Source organism: Panthera pardus, unplaced genomic scaffold (genome assembly GCF_024362965.1).
Source record: "Panthera pardus isolate Hobbes unplaced genomic scaffold, ASM2436296v1 HiC_scaffold_25, whole genome shotgun sequence".
Classification (NCBI taxonomy): Eukaryota; Metazoa; Chordata; class Mammalia; order Carnivora; family Felidae; genus Panthera; species Panthera pardus.
This window is the reverse complement of record NW_026526821.1, coordinates 90115726-90133645: the sequence shown is the minus strand read 5'-3', so window position 1 is coordinate 90133645 and position 17920 is coordinate 90115726. Positions and strand designations below refer to the sequence as shown.

The 17920-nt window shown below is 36.7% G+C and overlaps 1 protein-coding gene across 1 annotated transcript in view; it reads left to right on the top strand.

Moving 5' to 3' along the window:
- M1AP (meiosis 1 associated protein) overlaps nt 1-17920 on the top strand; it is a 63803-nt gene that overhangs the window by 3481 nt on the left and 42402 nt on the right. Inside the window, exons 2-3 of the mRNA XM_053890860.1 lie at nt 12084-12269; nt 14012-14180. Of these exons, the coding sequence (XP_053746835.1) occupies nt 12084-12269; nt 14012-14180 (355 nt within the window). The remainder of the gene's footprint in view (nt 1-12083; nt 12270-14011; nt 14181-17920) is intronic.

Sequence of the window (17920 nt, the reverse complement as noted above, 5' to 3'; positions counted from 1 at the left end):
AAAAATACAGTAACTGAAATTTAAAAAACAAAAATCTTCAGTGGATGGTCTCAACAACAGAATGGAGAGGACAGAGAAAAGAATCAACGAGCGTGAAGATAAATAGAAATTACCCAATCTGAGTAACAGAAAATAGACTTTAAAAAATGAACAAAGCCTCAGGGACTTGTGAGACTGTAACAAAAGATCTAACCTTTGTGCCATCAGAGTTCAAGAGGAAAGGGGAAGGATGGAGCTGAAAAAAAATATTCAAAGACATAATCATCGAAATTTTCCTAAATTTGGCAAAAGTTATAAACCTAAAGATTCAAGAAGCTGGTGAGCCCCGAACAGGATAAATGCAAATAAATTTGTTCTAAGATACATCATAATTTAAACTTATAAAAACTAAAGGCAAACTCTTCAAAGAGCACTGACATCTTACTTATAAAGAAAAAAATAAGGAACAGTAGTTTTTTTCATCAGAAACCAAGGAGGCCAGAGGAAGTGTCACATTTTTCAAATGCTAAAAGAAAAAGAACTGTCAACCCAGAACTCTGTATCCAGTGAAAATATCCTTAAGGAATGAAACAGAAATATAGATATTCTCAGATGAAAGAAAGCTAAGACAATTTGTCATCAGATCTATTTTAACAGAATGCCTAAAGGAAGTCCTTGAAACAGAAAATATAAAAGAAAGAGTCTTGGAATATCCAGAAGGAAGAAAGAACAACAGAAAGAATAAAATACAGATAAATACAATAGACTTTCTGTTGAGATTTCTAAATTATATTTGACAGTTAAAGAAAAACTTACAATATTGTCTGATATGGTGTTAATGTATATAGAGGAAATACTTAAAACAATTGCATTATAAACGGGAAAGTAAAGAGACTTTCTACATAAAGAATGTATATAATGTAGTACTTCAGAGAAACCACTTAAAAATCTATGCAAAAACACTCAAGCACTAAAGATAAATCAAAATGGGAATATAAAAAAATGTTTAAAAAATTTAAGTAACCCACAGTAAGATAGATAAAACAGAGAAACAAAAACTGAGGAAACAAAGAAATCAAAAAATTGGCAGGCTAAAACATACCAATAATTACATTAAATGAAAATAGTCTAAATATATCAATTAAAAGAAATAGATTTGCAGAGTGGGGGAAAAATGACCCAACTATATATCCTATTTATAACAAAGTCACATCAATTATAATAAAAGTAGGTGGAAAGTTGTGGAACCTGGGTGGCTCAGTCAGTGGAGCGCCTGACTTAAGCTCATGTCATGATATCGTGGTCCATGGGTTCGAGCCCCACATCAGGCTCTGTGCTGACATCTCAGAGCCTGGAGCCTGCTTCAGATTCTATGTCTCCCTCTCTCTCTACTCTCTCTCTCTCTTTCTCTTTCTCTTTCTCTCAACAGCAAACATGAAAAAAAAAATTTTTTTAAGTAGGTGGAAAGTATAAGGATGAAAAAAGATATACCCTGATACATTAATCAGAGCAAAGCAGAAATGGCTGTATTAATATATCAAATAAAGTAGACTTTACCAAAGAATATCAGGTATAGAAAGGAATATTAAATGATGATAAAAGAGTCAAACCAAGAAGAAGACATAGCAATATCACGTGTGTACACACTAAGCAATTGAGCTATAAAATACATGAAACAAAAACTGATAGAACTGAAATAAGAAATAGACAAATCCACAATGATAGTTGGAGACTTTGAATGTCCTTCTCTTGACAATTGATGGAACAACTAGAAAGAAAGTCAATGAGGATGTAGAAAAATATTAACCAATAGGATCTAATCAACATTTATAGACTACTCCACTCAACAATACCGGAATACACATTCTTTTCAAGCACCCACAGAACACTTGATCAAAATAGACCATATCCTTGGCCATAAAAGAAACTTCAACAAATTTGAAAGAATTGAAGTCATACACAGTTTGTTCACTGCCCAGGACAAAATCAAACTAGAGAGAAACATGGAGTGCCTGGGAGGTTCAGTGGGTTGAGTGTCTGACTGATTTATGCTCAGGTCATGACCCCATTGTCATGGGACCCAGCTCCACCTCAAGCTCTGTGCTGAGCATGGAAGCTGCTTAAGATTCTCTCTCTCTGTTCCTCTGCCCCTCTCCCTCACTCATGCGCGCTCTCTCTCTCTCTCTCTCTCTCTCATGAATTAATTAATTAATAGCAAAAACTTAACAGTAAAATCTCCAGGGGCACCTGGGTTGCTCGGTCGGTTAAGCATTTGACTCTTGATTTCAGCTCAGGCCATGTTCTCATGGTTTGTGAGTTCAAGCCCCACACATAGAGCTCTGTGCTGACAGCCTGGAGCCTACTTGGGATTCTCTACCTCCTTCTCTCTCTGCCTCTCTCTCTCTCTCAAAAATAAATGAACAAAACAAAAAAAACAGAAACCAGTAAAATCTCCAAACACTTGGAAACTGATCAACACATTTCTAGATAACTCATGGATCAAAGAAGGAATGTCAAAGGAAAATTTTAAAATACATTGAATTGCATGAAAATTTAAATACACATCAAAATCTGTGAAATCCAGCTAAAGCAGTGCTGAGAGGGACATTTATAGCATTAAATGCTTACATTAGAAAAGGAAAAATTTCAAATCAGTAACATAAGATCCCATCTCAGGAAACTTAGAAAAGGAGTAGCAAAATAAACCCAAAGCAAGCTGAAGGTAGGAAGTAGTAAAGAACATAAATGAATGAAATTGAAAACAGAAAATTGGTGAAATAAACAGCTGATTCTTCAAAATGATCAAGAACTTTGACAAACCTCTAGCAAGATGTGAATCTACAGGTGTGATAATGTGGTATAAAACTCAATTCAAACATTATACCAAGGTCAGTTTCTTGGTTTTAAAATTGTGCTATAGTTATATAATATGTAACCACTGGAAGAAACTGGGGGAAGGGTACACAGGACCTCTCTGTACAATTTTGCAACTTTCTGTGGATCTATAATTATTTCAAAATAAAAAGCTAAAGAGAAACAAAGATCATTTTACATCCTCACTAGAATGTCTATCCTTAAAAAGACAGGCAATACTGACAGGCAATACCAAGTGTTGGTGAGAATGGAGAGAAACTACAACCCTCATTCATTGCTGACAGGAAGGTAAAATGATAACAACCACTTTAGAAAATATAGTTTGTCAATGTCTTAAAAAATTTAGATATACACCTTCTATATAACCCAACAGTTCCACCTTAGAATCTACCCAACAGAAATGAAAATATGTCCACACAAATACATTTACATGAATGTTCATGGCAGCATTATTCCTAATAGCCCCAAACTGGAAACAGAATGTCTGTTAACTAATGAATGGATAAACAAAATGTATAATTCTCTATAATCCAGTAATGATATTCCTCCTAGCACACTGGGGACACAGTGAGAATGATAATGATGTTACAGCCATGTGGCATGTATGTTGCTCTGTTGTGCCATTTTCCTTGTGCATGTCTTTCCTGTGATCACTTTTGGCTTTATCCAACTTCTGTCCAGCAACAGGGGTAGATAAAAGTAGAGAGTGATCTAGAAGGGCAAATGAAATATATCCAGCATAGGAGGCTTTTTGGGAGATGAGCTCATGTCCCAAAGGTTAAAGGATTCTTTTTCCCTTTCTCAAGTGACTATGTTATATGCCTCAGGCACTCCTCAGTACATTTAGCCCTAGATAAATCCCATGATCCTTTCATCACTCCATTAAGAAAGGCAGACCTTTCTATTCTAAAAACCCCTGACTGGTAACTCAGAAAAATTGCAAGGCAAAAACCCTGCCAAAAAAAGCAGTAAATTCAACCCTGGATAAAAGGTCAAGAAAATTACTGGAATAACATCATTACCTTATGTATAAAACAATCCGGTCTTTGTTTAAGGAAAAATGTTACCTTAAATCCTCTGTCTCTAACCTATATAAGTATCTAATATTTTCAATCTGCAAAGTTAGCTCAAAATATAATGGTGAAAGAGGTAGGAAATCTTGCCCAAGATGAATACCTCAATATACTCCTCATATTTAATTTCTGAGTATAATCAAATAACCCTGAACCTTTTATAAGGAATAATGACAGAGGAATCATAATTAAAATATTAGAATTCCTTTTATATCCATTGTGCCCTTAATATAAATAATCTGACCAAAATGATTAATCTCCTCTTAAAGCAGAATTTCAGAAAAATTCCCTTACAGTGAGTATCTTACCAATTCTTTTTATTTTTTCATTAGAACAAAGGAATTATTTAAATCATGTGTGATCTACAGTGGAATTTTAGGACAAATAGGGTCTAATTTGGCTATCGCATTTATTTCCTCATTCTTTATAGCTGACATTCAAATGAAATTATTTAAAAGTGGCAAATAATAGGGATATATTACATCAAACAGTATAAAAGTAAACTCCAGTAAAGATAATAAAATAAACTATAATTGAGTGCTACAGGAGAGGGAAGGGAAGAGTAAGAAAAGGAAATATATAAATTTTGTCATTGTTTGTAATGAAGATTTTTGTCATTGTTCATTAATGGATAGTACTAAAGAAATAAGGGAATTATATAAACATGTAGTTATAAAAACTAAAACAAATACAAACATTTCTAATTAGGACAATAAAGGCTTATATAGAACAAAAAATTATACAGTAAGATGCAAGAGAACTTTTTATGGTATCTTAGACCTGAGAGAGTGATCTCAAGAAAGGATAAACTTGAAAAGTGGACTCCTTTCCCAAGGCTGGAATTCGGATCCAGTTGGAGTGAGTATAGCTGCAGCTCACTTGATGCAGAGAAGTTCACTGGTTTTCCCAAGCCAGAGCTGGTCCATGGTTACTGCAATCCTCCATGTGTAGGTGAACTATAATCAATGACTGGTGCACAGTGTGCAGAGTGGAGATGACAGGATGCCTAGAGCAGACAGTGTCCGTGTGGAAAGAGCAGTATCACTGGGAGGATCACAGGAGACAGATCTCTGAGGTGAAAGATGGAGTGGGGCGTTAGTGCAGGCAGGAGGCCTGAAGCATGGCTCCATGCCAAGAGGACGGCTGAAAGGTGATCACCAAGCCACGGCTAGGTGGTTGTCAGTGTCTTAGCTCAGGCTGTCATAACAAAATACTGTAGACTAGATGGCTTAAACAGTACACATTTATTTTCTCAAAATCTGGGAGGCTAGAAGTCCAAAATCAGGGTGCTAACATGGCCAGGTTCTGGTGAGAGCCCTCTTCTGCCTTCCAAACAGTAGATACTTGCTGTGTGATCAGATAGCCTTTCCTCAGTGCATGCATGTGAAGAGAGAGAGCTCTGGTGTCCTTCCTCTTCTTATAAGGGCACTAATCCCATCATGGAGACTGCATCCTCATGACCTCATCTAAAGCTAATTACCTCCTAAAAGCCTCACTTTTAAATGCCACCACATTGGGAATTAGGGCTTGAATATATGAATTTTAAGGGAATGTAACATTCAGTCTGTAACATCAGGGTTCTGCAAGTTCCGGCCCATGTGTGGAGCACTATCAGATGTACTCACACCCCATCACTTTCAGCAGGAAAGTGTCTTCCTCCTGCAGTGTTCTTCCAGTGCTCTCTACTCAAATGTTTAACATCATGGTCCATGTAAGGAGAAATGTTTAAAGGGATTCTGTCCATTATTGCAGAGGTATATTGAAGGGTGAATTGGATCTGAGAGGCAACGTGTTGATAATTAGCTCACAGAGCAAGGGGGAAAATATCAGAGGAAGAAAGGCTTTTCTAACAATAACACAAAACCCCAAATTCCAAAAATAAAAGATTAATAAAATTCAGCTGTATAAAATGGAAAATATGTGCTTGGCAAAAAAACAAACAAACAGTACTACATAATCAATAAGGTAATAGAATCAATAATCAATAGAAAATGAGAAATGATATATGTGATAGTTTTCAGAAAAGGAAATGTAGATGGCCCTTCAACATCAAAATATGTCCAATGTCACTTAACAAAAGGAAAAGTTAAAAGTACATTGAGATGCTATTATTTTTCACCTGTATGATTTCCAGAGATATTTTTTAAGTTAATAACTTACTATTCATGAGGTTTTAAAGAAACAGGCACACTTACATGCCATTTATGGGTGTATAAATTAACACAATTTCTATGGTGGGCAATTTGATGACAGTATCATACCCTTTAACCTAGCAAGTCTGCTTTAGGAACTTATCCTACAGATATATTTTCATATGTGAAAAAATGATTTAAGTATTATCATTTCAGCACTGTTTGCAGTAGCAAAAGATTGAAAGTGATCTAATGTCAATAGGGAATTGGTTAAATAAAATTATGTTCCATTCATTAATGGAACACTCTGTAGCTATAAAAATTAAGACACTTTTTATCTATTGAATGAAATGATTGTCCAAGTATACTATGTAACAAAATCAAGATACAAAAGACTATCATAGTTTCTTTTATTTTGGTAAGAAGAAAATTATCCTTTATATTTTCTTTCATGTAAAGAAAAAATCTCTGGGAAGATACCCAACAAGGTAGCAATGTTGATTACCTCCAGGAAACCACTGGTTAGCTGAAGGGTAAGAGTGGAAAGGTAATTTTTTTTCCACATATCATTTTATAACCCTTAAATTTTGAACCAGGTGCATGTATTATATACAGAAAATTTTAAATTAAGATATTAAAAATATCTTTGTGCTGATAAAATGCAATGTATGCATAGAGATTCTATGTAAATTTTTAATAAAAAGTTGTACTTGATAAAAAGATTTTTGAAAATCACTGACTTAAAGTATATTCTAATTTTTTCATCTGACTTCCAATGAGACATCAGTCTGAGTTATCCTAAACTGCCTAGAGCAAGGAGAACACACTGGTACTAGATCTAGGAAAAGAACATCCTCTAGGCACATTTGTACCACTAGTCTACACAAAGCTGAAAGAAATGCAGTGAGGATCCATCAGTCCTTACCCATTTATCCCAGCGTCCACCTCTCTGTGCAAAGCCCGTCTAACTGAATCAGGGTCTCCACTCTGCACCTTGAAACCACCCAGACATATAAGACAGAGAACTTGAGTTTGTGATGTAATAGATAATAACTCCAAACAATATTGTAGGCAACTTCAGTACCTGATTCTCTGGACCACATTTCAACTCAGCAACTTCCTAAAGCACATTTAAATCTTCCACAATGGTAATCCCAAAGTTTCCATCCAAGGAAGGGGGAGGAGGAGGTGTGACATTTGACTGCTCACATTACAGACTGCAGGTAATTTGCTCAGAGGCACCAGGCCTCATCTTCCTACCACCTATTTTCTCCCTCTTTATCTAACAGCTCCCTATAGGTCCCTGACCTAATCTTTTGGATTTGGAACTCAAGTCAAAACAATTTACACTGTTGCTGTATAGAATGTTGCCTAGGCAATTCATGAGGAAAAAGAGCTAAGAATATGAGACTTTCTGTAGAATTCATCAGTCTATTATCAACATTTGATGTACAGAAACTGTTTCTCAACCAAGCTATATGAGCTCTTCACATTCTAGACAATTAATGTTTCTGCAAAGCCTGCATTTTAAAATCACTTCCAGAATCAAAGTGAGTTCCTGAGAGATCAGATTCCATTTTCAAGGGATATAGATATAATGCATAGTTATGTTTTAGCCTACTTTCTGTTTAGCTTGTTTCTAAATGAAGTTGTCTTTTAGATAAATTGGGTGCATGGCCTCCTGCTACAGCAAGTTATCAACCAGGAGAGTTCTCAAGCAGTAAGTGGCCTATTATTTGGTTAATGTAAGAAAGAACGGCTTAATTTCCAATATTTCCAAAACCATTGCATTTGGCAGAATTTTCCAATACAAAATAGGCAATATTTTCAGGACTTTTTGGAAGATCATTTCCCTTCCCTAAAGATTATTGTATCCCCTTGCAGAACTATCAGGAGGTCATCCTAGTAAAAAAAAAATTTTAATTACAGGAAACAAGCTTTTTGTTTCAGTTTTCAAAATAAAAATGCAGGAGTGCCTGGATGACTCAGTCCGTTAAGCACCTGACTCTTGGTTTCGGTTTAGGTCATAATCTCATGGTTTGTGGATTTGAGCACTGCCTCCGGCTCTGCGCTCATGGCCACAGAGGCTGCTTGGGATTCTTTCTCTCCCTCTCTCTCTCTGCCCCTCCCCTGCTCGCTCTCTCTGTCTCTCTCTCTCTCTCTCAAAGATAAATTTTTTTTTTAAGTGTTTATTTATTTTCAAGAGACAGAGAGAGCATGAACAGGGGAGAGGTAGAGAGAGAGGGAGATACAGAATCTGAAGCAGGTTCCAGGCTCCAAGCTGTCAGCACAGAGCCTGACACGGGCTTAAACTTAGGGACCACGAGATCATGACCTGAGCCAAAGTCAGATGCTTAACTGACTGAGCCACCCAGGTGCCCCCAAAAAACAAAATTTTTTAAAGAGAACTACAGGCCAGTATCCCTCATGAACATTGATGCAAAAATTCTCAATAACTAGCAAATTGAATCCAGCAGTACATTAAAGAATCATTCACCATGACCAAGTGGGATTTATTCTTGGGCTACAAGGGTGGTTCAGTATTTGTAAATCAATCAACATGATGCACCATATTAATAAAAGAAAGGATAAAAATCATATGATCCTTTCAGTTGATTCAGAAAAAGCATTTGACAAAGCACAACATCCATCCATGATGAAAACCCTCAACAAAGTAAGATTAGAGGGAACAAATCTCAACATAATAAAGGCCATATATGAAAAGCCCACAGCTAATAATCTCAATGGGGAAAAACAGATCTTTTCATTTGTGGTCAGGAGCAAGACAGGAATGTCCACTCTCACCACTGTTATTTAACATAGTTCTGAAAGTTCTAGCTTCAGCATTTAGACAACAAAAAGAAATAAAAGGTATACAAATTGACAAGGAATAAATCAAACTTTCACTATTTGCAGATGACATAATACTTTATATAGAAAACCCAAAATACTCACCAAAAAACTGCTAGAACTGATACACAAATTTCATAAAGTTGCAGGACACAACATACCAAAATCAAACATATCAATTTCAGCATACCAAAATCTATTGCATTTCAATACAAATAATGAAGCAACAGAAGGAGAAATCAAGGAATCAATCCCATTTGATTGAAACCAAGTGCACTCAATCCCAATTACACCAAAAACCATAAGATACCTAGGAATAAATCTAACCAAAGAGATAAATAGATCTGTACTCTGAAAACTATAAAACATGGTTGAAAGAAATTGAAGATGACACAAAACAATGGAAAGACATTCCATGCTCATGGATTGGAAAAACAAATTTTAAAATGCCTATATTACCCAAAGCAATCTACATATTTAATGCAATCCCTATCAAAATACCACCAGTAGTTTTCATGGAGCTAGAAGAAACAGTCTTAAAATGTGTATGGAACCACAAAAGATCCCAAATAGCCAAAGTAATCTTTAAAAAGAGAAGAAAACTGGAGGCATTACAAGTCCAGACTTCCAGTTATATTATAAACTTGTAGTGATCAAGACAGTGTATGGTACTGGCACAAAAACAAACACATGGATCAATGAAACAGAATAGAAAACTCAGAAATGAACCCACAACTATGTGGACAATTAATCTTTGACAAAGTTGGAAAGAATATCCAATGGAAAAAAGATAGTCTCTTCAACAAATGGTGTTGGGAAAACTGGCCAGCAACATGCAAAAGAATGAAACTGGACCACTCTCTTATACCATACACAAAAATAAATTCAAATGGATGAAAGACCTAAATGTGAGACGGGAAACCATCAAAATCCTGAAGGAGAACACAGGCAGTAACCTCTTTGACATTGGCTGTAACAATTTCTTACTGTATGTGTCTCCTGAAACAAGGGAAACAAAAGAAAAACTAAACTACTGGGATGTCATCAAAATAAAAAGCTTCTGCACAGTGAAGGAAACAATCAACAAAACTAAAAGGTAGCCTTTGGAGTGGGAGAAGATATTTGCAAATTGCATATCTGATAAAGGGTTAGTATCCAAAATATATAATGAACTTATTAACAAATTCAACGCCCAAAAAACAGTGGGCAGAAAATTAAGCAATGGGCAGAAGACATGAATAAACATTTTTCCAAAGAAGATATGCAGGTGGCTTACAGAACATGAAAAAATGCTCAACATCACTCATCATCATGGAAATACAAATCAAAACTACAATGATATATCACCTCACACCAATGAGAATAGCTAAAATGAATGACACAGGAAACAACAAGTGTTGGTGAGGATGCAGAGAAAGGGAAACCCTCTTACACTGTTGGTGGTATGCAAACTGGTGCATCCATTCTGGAAAACACTATGGAGCCTCCTCAACAAGTTAAAAATAGAACTACAATCCAGCAATTGCACTACTAGGTATTTACCCAAGGATACAAAAATGCAGATTCAAAGGGGAGCATGCACCCTGACATTTATAGCAGCATTATCAATAATAGCCAAACTACGGAAAGAGCCCAAATGTCCATCAACTGATGAATGCAGAGAGAATTTGTGGTGTGTGTGAATATAATATAATATAATATAATATAATATAATATAATATAATATAATATAATATAATATAATATATAATGGAATATTACTCAGCCATCAAAAAGGATGAGATCTTGCCACTTTCAACAGTGTGGATGGAGCTAGAGACTATTATGCTAAGTGAAATTAAGTCAGTCAGAGAAAGACAAATACTATGATTTCACCTATATGTGGAAAATAAGAAACGAAACAGATGAACATAGTGGGGGAAAAAGAGAGAGGCAAACCATAAAACAGTTTTAACCATAGAGAACAAACTGAGGCTTGCTGGACGGGAGGTGGGCAGGGGTTGGGGGAGTTAAACAGGTGAAGGGGATTAAGGAGGGTATTTGTGATGAGTATGGGTGTTATATGTAAGTTATGAATCATTAAGTTCTCTTGAAACTAATATTACACTATATGTTAACTAACTGGAATTTAAGTAAAAACTTGGAATGAATGAATGAATGAACGAATCATTCATCAGATTCTTTTAGGGGGTACGTGAAAAGAAATTCTTGAAGGCCTCTGGTCTATACCTATGGTCTCATTTGTTCTCATTGCTTTCTTGACTAGGTTTCTTATCTTCCCATCTAATATATATCTAATATATATCTAATATATATCTTCCCATCTAATTATATATTAATATATATTAATATATATTAATATATAATTATATAATAATATAATAATATAATATAAATATATATTAATATATTAATATATAATTATATATAATTATATAATATAAATATATTAATATATTAATTATATATTATAAATATATAATATATAATTATATTCTATATTCTATATTATATTATATAATTATAAATATATAATTATATTAATATTGTATATTATATATATTATATTATGTATTATATATATTATATATATATAAAAAGTTGATAGCAACTTTTTATAAAGGGGGGTGAGGAGAACCAAGAGGTTTACCTGTTGGCTCCTTGAGCTGACTGCAGACTGAGCCAAGCACCTCTTCTTTACTGAAGTGATCCTGAGGAGCAGACTGGGTAGGACCTTATCAGTTCTGAAATGATCAACCACATCAGAATCCTCATTTCTGGGAAGTAGAGAAGCTCCCAGTGCCTAGAAATGAAGATAATGTTTGAGAGTGACCCTGCTAGGCCTCCAGTTTGCAGACCACCCCAAAGTTAAACTCAGCAGTCACAACTAAACTTTCCTTTGGGTGAGTGAATGAGTTCCAACACTTCCTTTCCTGTTTCTGGTAACTCCATGTAATCAAAGCCCTTTGGCTACAAATTTTCTTTTCTCTGGTGTATGGAAGATTTTAGTGCAGTGCCTGGAACATAGTAGGCACTGAGTAGATATTGGTCAAATAAGCAGGTTTCAGGAAGGGAAGAGACCCCTGAGGAGTAATTAGTAATTAAGTTAGACTGCCAATTAATCTGGAACCTGGGCCACTAAAGATGTGCATCTTTCATTCATTTTTCTCTGCAGCAAGTGAAAGGGAACTTTGCTAGGCTGCAGGCCTGCATCTCAGAACTCCGCACGTTGCAGAAAGAAGGCTGTTTCAGACCACACAGCACTTCTGTGCAGCTGGCAGTAGAGGATGGGCTCCAGCAGTTCAAACAGTACACCAGACACGTGGCCACAGGTGCAGCTCTGAGCTACACTTCCCTGGAGGTAAGAGATCCTGGCCTTAGGACTCTAAGCCCATTTCAGTCCCTCTGGATGCTTCATTATTTGTCATCCTTATATTTTTCTCTGTTTCATACACTTCGAAGGTAATTTTCAAGGCTAGATTTTCATCTCCCTGCAGGCAGAGATATGTTCCATTTTTCCTCTAGCCCGTGCAATTCTTAATACAGAGCTAGGCATAGAGAGGGACGCTAAAAATATGGGCTCACATGAATTATAATGAAAACTGAAATCAAAATAAAATCTGAATATGCCGTCTGCCTCTGGATTTTTGGAACTTACGAAGCAATTGCTAAACTGGCTAGATCAGTGTCTATATTTATATTTACTGGGCATCCTTAAGAATTTATAATTGGGGCGCCTGGGTGGCTCAGTCGGTTAAGCGGCCGACTTCGGCTCAGGTCATGATCTCGCGGTCCGTGAGTTCGAGCCCCGCGTCGGGCTCTGTGCTGACAGCTCAGAGCCTGGAGCCTGTTTCAGATTCTGTGTCTCCCTCTCTCTGACCCTCCCCCATTCATGCTTTGTCTCTCTCTGTCTCAAAAATAAATAAACGTTAAAAAAAAAAATTTAAAAAAAAATAAAAATTAAAATTAAAAAAAAGAATTTATAATTGATGGGATGCTTGGGTGGCTCAGTGGGTTAAGTGTCCATCTCTTCTTCTCAGCTCAGTTCTTGATCCCAGGGTCATGAGTTCAAGCTGTGCATTGGGCTCTGTGCTAGGTGTGAAGCCTACTTAAAAAAAAAAAAAAAAAAAAAAGAATTTACAGTTGTTGTTAGTCAAATCTTGGCATCTAATTGAATAAATTTTCTTAGACTTAGCAAATGTGCAAATTTAAAGACTGCTAAAATTATAGTGCAGACTAAGATAATCTTAAAAATATATAAGTAAGTCATGCCTCAATACTCCACTGGGTGGGTGAGTGCTGTTAGTTAAAAACACATTCAGTCTCCAAAAACAGCAAGCATCAAACAGATGAGTTTAAAAAATAGCTGCTTTTATCTGCATTCTTCTTCTTTAATTAAAAATGTCTAAGCACCAAAAAAAAAAGTCCCAAGTACAAAAGAGAATTGTATATATTTAATATTTGCCTTCCAGATTTTAAAATTCAAGACAAAACTGCTAATGAAAACATATAGTATATTCATTCAGGTGGAATAAAATATTCAGATTATACACAAACACCTCAATATTCCTTCAGGTTAGCTATACTGATCTAGAGTAAGTACATTTTAGAGTTGAGAGCAAAAGAAACAGTTTACCTGTATCCAAGTTGAACAAGGAGAGAAGTCTGTGTGGAAGCACCACCATGAGAAAGAAGCATTGAGACTCTCTGATATTTAATACACACTTAGTGATTGGAATTTAAGGATTTTCTTTCCTTTGTTACCTTATAACATTAAAGCATTTTTAGCATGAGAGACGCTGCCAGTGCTTCAAGCAATTTTAAAAAACTAAAACAGGGATGACTTCTCACTGGTCACTTTCTGGGGTAGGTCCCACCTGTTTGGAAGGGTCCTGTGAGGATTTGTCCCACCAGATCTCTCCCACCACAATCTGGTAAATGAAATTTGATTCTTAAGTTGCCATGAAACCCTCTTCTTTGTCTTAAAGACAATAGCCACTGCCAAAGTTTTCTGCTGTGTTTATCCTTCATATGTGATCTATTATATCCTTCAGTGTGTACATCAGGGAAAGTAGATATATTGATTCTTGAATTTATTTCCAGATTACTGTTCTGACTTCTCAGCCTGGAAAAGAGGTGGTCAAACAATTGGAGGAAGGATTGAAAGATACAGACCTAGTAAGGGTCAGGAGACTTCAGGTGGTTGAGATCACAGAGGGAGTCCTAGAGTGTATGGACTCAGTATCCCCTGTTGAAGAGCCTAGCAGCGATGGTAAGAATGAAAGGAAAAGGTAAAAAGAATTTTAATAAGTAGTCAGGAAGATTATTTTCCATGGTCTTTTTGTTCTTCAATGAAAAGAAACCAACAGACTTCACTACAGTTCAGACAAGTGTTTCCAGGTGTATATATAGACCTATACATACTAAATATATATTAAGTATGTATTTACTATTCTAATGGGATCACGCTATATGTAATATTCTATAACCTTCTTTGTGTGTTGGACAGCTATCTGTGTTAGTATCTGTAGATCTGTCTTATTTTTTACTGGCTGCATGATTTTTTTTGTGTGGTTGGACCATAGTTTGTTTGTTTAATCACTTATTAACAAACAATTTGGTTTGTTACACTTTGCTATTATAACCAATGCTGAATGAACAGATTTATACACAGGGCTGGCTTCATAGGTTTATGAGCACACAGTCACACAGGGCCGTGCATTCAGAAAGACCCTATGCTTAGGATTTAATGCTCTTTGGTTGCTCTCTTGAATTTCTTCATAATTTTATCTTTGGATTTATATTTTATAAGTTAAGTTTGATAGAACAATGGAGGATGTGCCAGGGGATTAGAGTCTCAGCTCACACACACCCTGCCTCCTGCATCCTTCCCACCTCCCCATGATAGAGTTCTTAGTTGCCAGCTTCCCAATCCTGGTGTCCCCAGCCTGCCAGCTGACCAGCAACCTCTGGTGCCCAGGCCCCTGCCAATAAATCCTACATAAATCACTAATAATTCTAAACTTCCCAGAACAGAAAATATTCAAACTGAGTGTTAAAGGACATGTAGAAATTAGTCATGCAGAGGAAGAAGGAAAAGGGCACTCAAAAAGGAGACCTGGGGGCATGAGAAAGCAAGGTAAATCAATTTTCAGGGAAGTGCCCATGGTTCCCTATGACTAGAGCCTGTCAGGCAGAGGCAAGAGTGAGTCTGTAAAGGTAGGCAAGGATTAGATCAAGAAAAGCCATATATGCCATTTGAAGACATTTAGATTTCATTCTAAGACAACAGAAATTTATGAAAAAATTTTAGTCAGAAAGTCAAGTAGAGATTCCCAAATTATGGAGTTTAAGAGGTTCTTAACCAGTTTTAATTTAACCAATACGCAAGTTATTGTTCACCCGTCAGCGGCCCTTTCTGGCCCTTGGCCTTCTCCAAGGTTGTGCACATGGGAGGAGCCCACTGTTTTGACACCATTGATCTCTTCCTGGTCACACTTGGATAACCCGCTAATTAGGTCAAAGAGTTAGTAACTAAGGGTGTGTTTCCCCTCAAATCCTGACACATGTGGATCCTTCCAGCATCATGAGGCCATTGACATTGTTCTGGTCCAGGAGGGAGGGTACCAGCCTTAGCTGTGTGGTTAACGAACTCTCACCTACTTGGCACGCTCTGCTTTTCTCAAGCCAGTCTCCTCACTGAATGTGTTTCCCTCTCCATCTCTCCACTTATAGTAGTCTTTTCCTTTGAATTCCCTCTTCTCTCTTGAGTTCCCTCCCTTAATCTCTTCCAGCCAAATCCTCCCCCTCCCTTAAGTCCTACTTCATGCTACTGATTACTATATGGATTTTTCTCTCCTTGGAACAGTGACATCATTTGTGGTCTGTACCAAATGATTTAGCTCTTAATTATATGCCATGGAGAATTGTTCACCATTGTTTTACTGTGTGATAATTGTGTTTTCTCATCTAATCTGTAAACTACCTCATATCTTTTCTTTTTGCATTAAACTATAATTGCCCTGGGATTAGGAATTTGTCTTACTCATTTCTATGTCCCGGTGTGTAACATATCCTAGATTATAGGAGGTATTTGTTGAATGAATTGATGACAGTGGTACCTGTGGAGATGGTTCTTGGTCTGCTGAGCATCCGCTGAATCCCCATTCTCTAGTAACACCTCTACCTTCCTGGTCTCAGAGAGGACCATGACCCAAGTCAGGCCATCATAGTTCCTTAGGCCACCAGAGTCCTCCCTAGTAGGTTTTCAAGCTGAATCTGAGAGAGAAGCTCTTTTTCTTTCTCTTTGGCCATGGATATCAGGCATGGACTATGTCCTCTTCTCTCTTCAGTGACTGTATCCAGAAAGAATTTACTGTATCTCTAGTGGCACAGAGCTCAGAGTACTCTCTACATGGTGCCTTTATTTAGAATAGTTAGGGAGCAGAGCTGTATAGAAGAGCTTTTACATTTAGGAAAGACGCTTTCTGCTTTGTGTCACTGCTGATGATTCTTCCAGTAACTTCCTATTTGCTTATAAATAATACATCATTCCATAAATTACTTGTAATTCCTCTTCATGGGTTAAGTGTATGTACGGTTCATAGTTTGAAATCTTCCCAGTGTGCCTCTACTTTCCTCATAATTAATTCTTTTTATTCCATTGATGTTTATCTCATCTTGGTGTCCTTATGGAGGGATTAGCAAAAGCAACTTCTCTTATTCTCAAAAGGATGAATGCTCTGGAATAAGGTTGCCTGAGTCTTAATTACAGTTCTGTCACTCACTAGCTATGCAACTTTGGGCAAGGTACTTAGTGTCTAAGCCTTAGTTATTAATCCTGCCCTATGCAGTAGTTCTGGGGATTAAATGAGATCATGTGTGTTAATTACTTAATGTATAATAAATGTTCAGTAAAAGTTAGCTAGTCTTGTTAATATTTTTGAAAATTATCGCACATGGGTGGTTTAATATTTCTGAGATTTGTTTTTAATGGCCAGGTCCCAAGTGGACTGTAAGGTACCTGAGGATAAGACTGTGTCTAATGCATCTTTATATCACCATGTATCATTCTGCCTGGCACATAGAAGATCCTCAATAAATGTTTCCTGAAAAAATAAGTGAATGATTGGGGGAAAAATGATTTGGGACAGGTGATAGTCACCCTCTCTGACATCAACTCAAATAGTTAGGTTCATATCTTAAACACTCATAGGTTCCCTTTGTAGCCCATGAATATCATGAATTAATTAAAATACTTCTTAAGTCTGTTTATATATATTTTTTGAACTCTGGTAACGATGATCATCAATTAAATAAAAAGTGTCTATACTCCACTTTTGGAGAAGGAGACAGGTTACAGAGAAATGTTGATATTGCAGATTTGTTTAAAAAGTAACTATGAGGGGGCGCCTGGGTGGCTCAGTCAGTTGGGCGTCCGACTTCAGCTCAGGTCATGATCTTGCGGTCCGTGAGATCGAGCCCCACGTCGGGCTCTGGGCTGATGGCTCAGAGCCTAGAGCCTGCTTCCGATTCTGTGTCTCCCTCTCTCTCTGACCCTACCCCGTTCATGCTCTGTCTCTCAAGTAAATAAACGTTAAAAAAAAAAAAAAAAAAGTAACTATGAGAATATGTCCTTCAATTGGTCTAAATTCTGCCTCCTTTAATGCAGTCCTGCACAGTGAAAACTAATTGTAAAGATGACTCAGAGACTGCAAGGTCCAGAATCATCAAAATAACAATGAATTTAGAGATTAAGAAAGTAGGGGTGTCTGGGTGGCTCAGTTGGTCTAGTGTCCGACTTCGGTTCAGGTCATGGTCTCATGATCCATGAGTTCGAGCCCCACATTGGGCTCTGCTATCAGCGTGGAACTTGCTTCAGATCCTCTGTTCCCCTCTCTCTCTACCCCTCCCCAGCTCGTGCTCACTTGCGCTCTCTCTCTTGTTCTCTCTCTCAAAACTGAATAAACGTTAAAAAAAGGAAATGAAGAAAGTAGACTCACATTTTAAAAC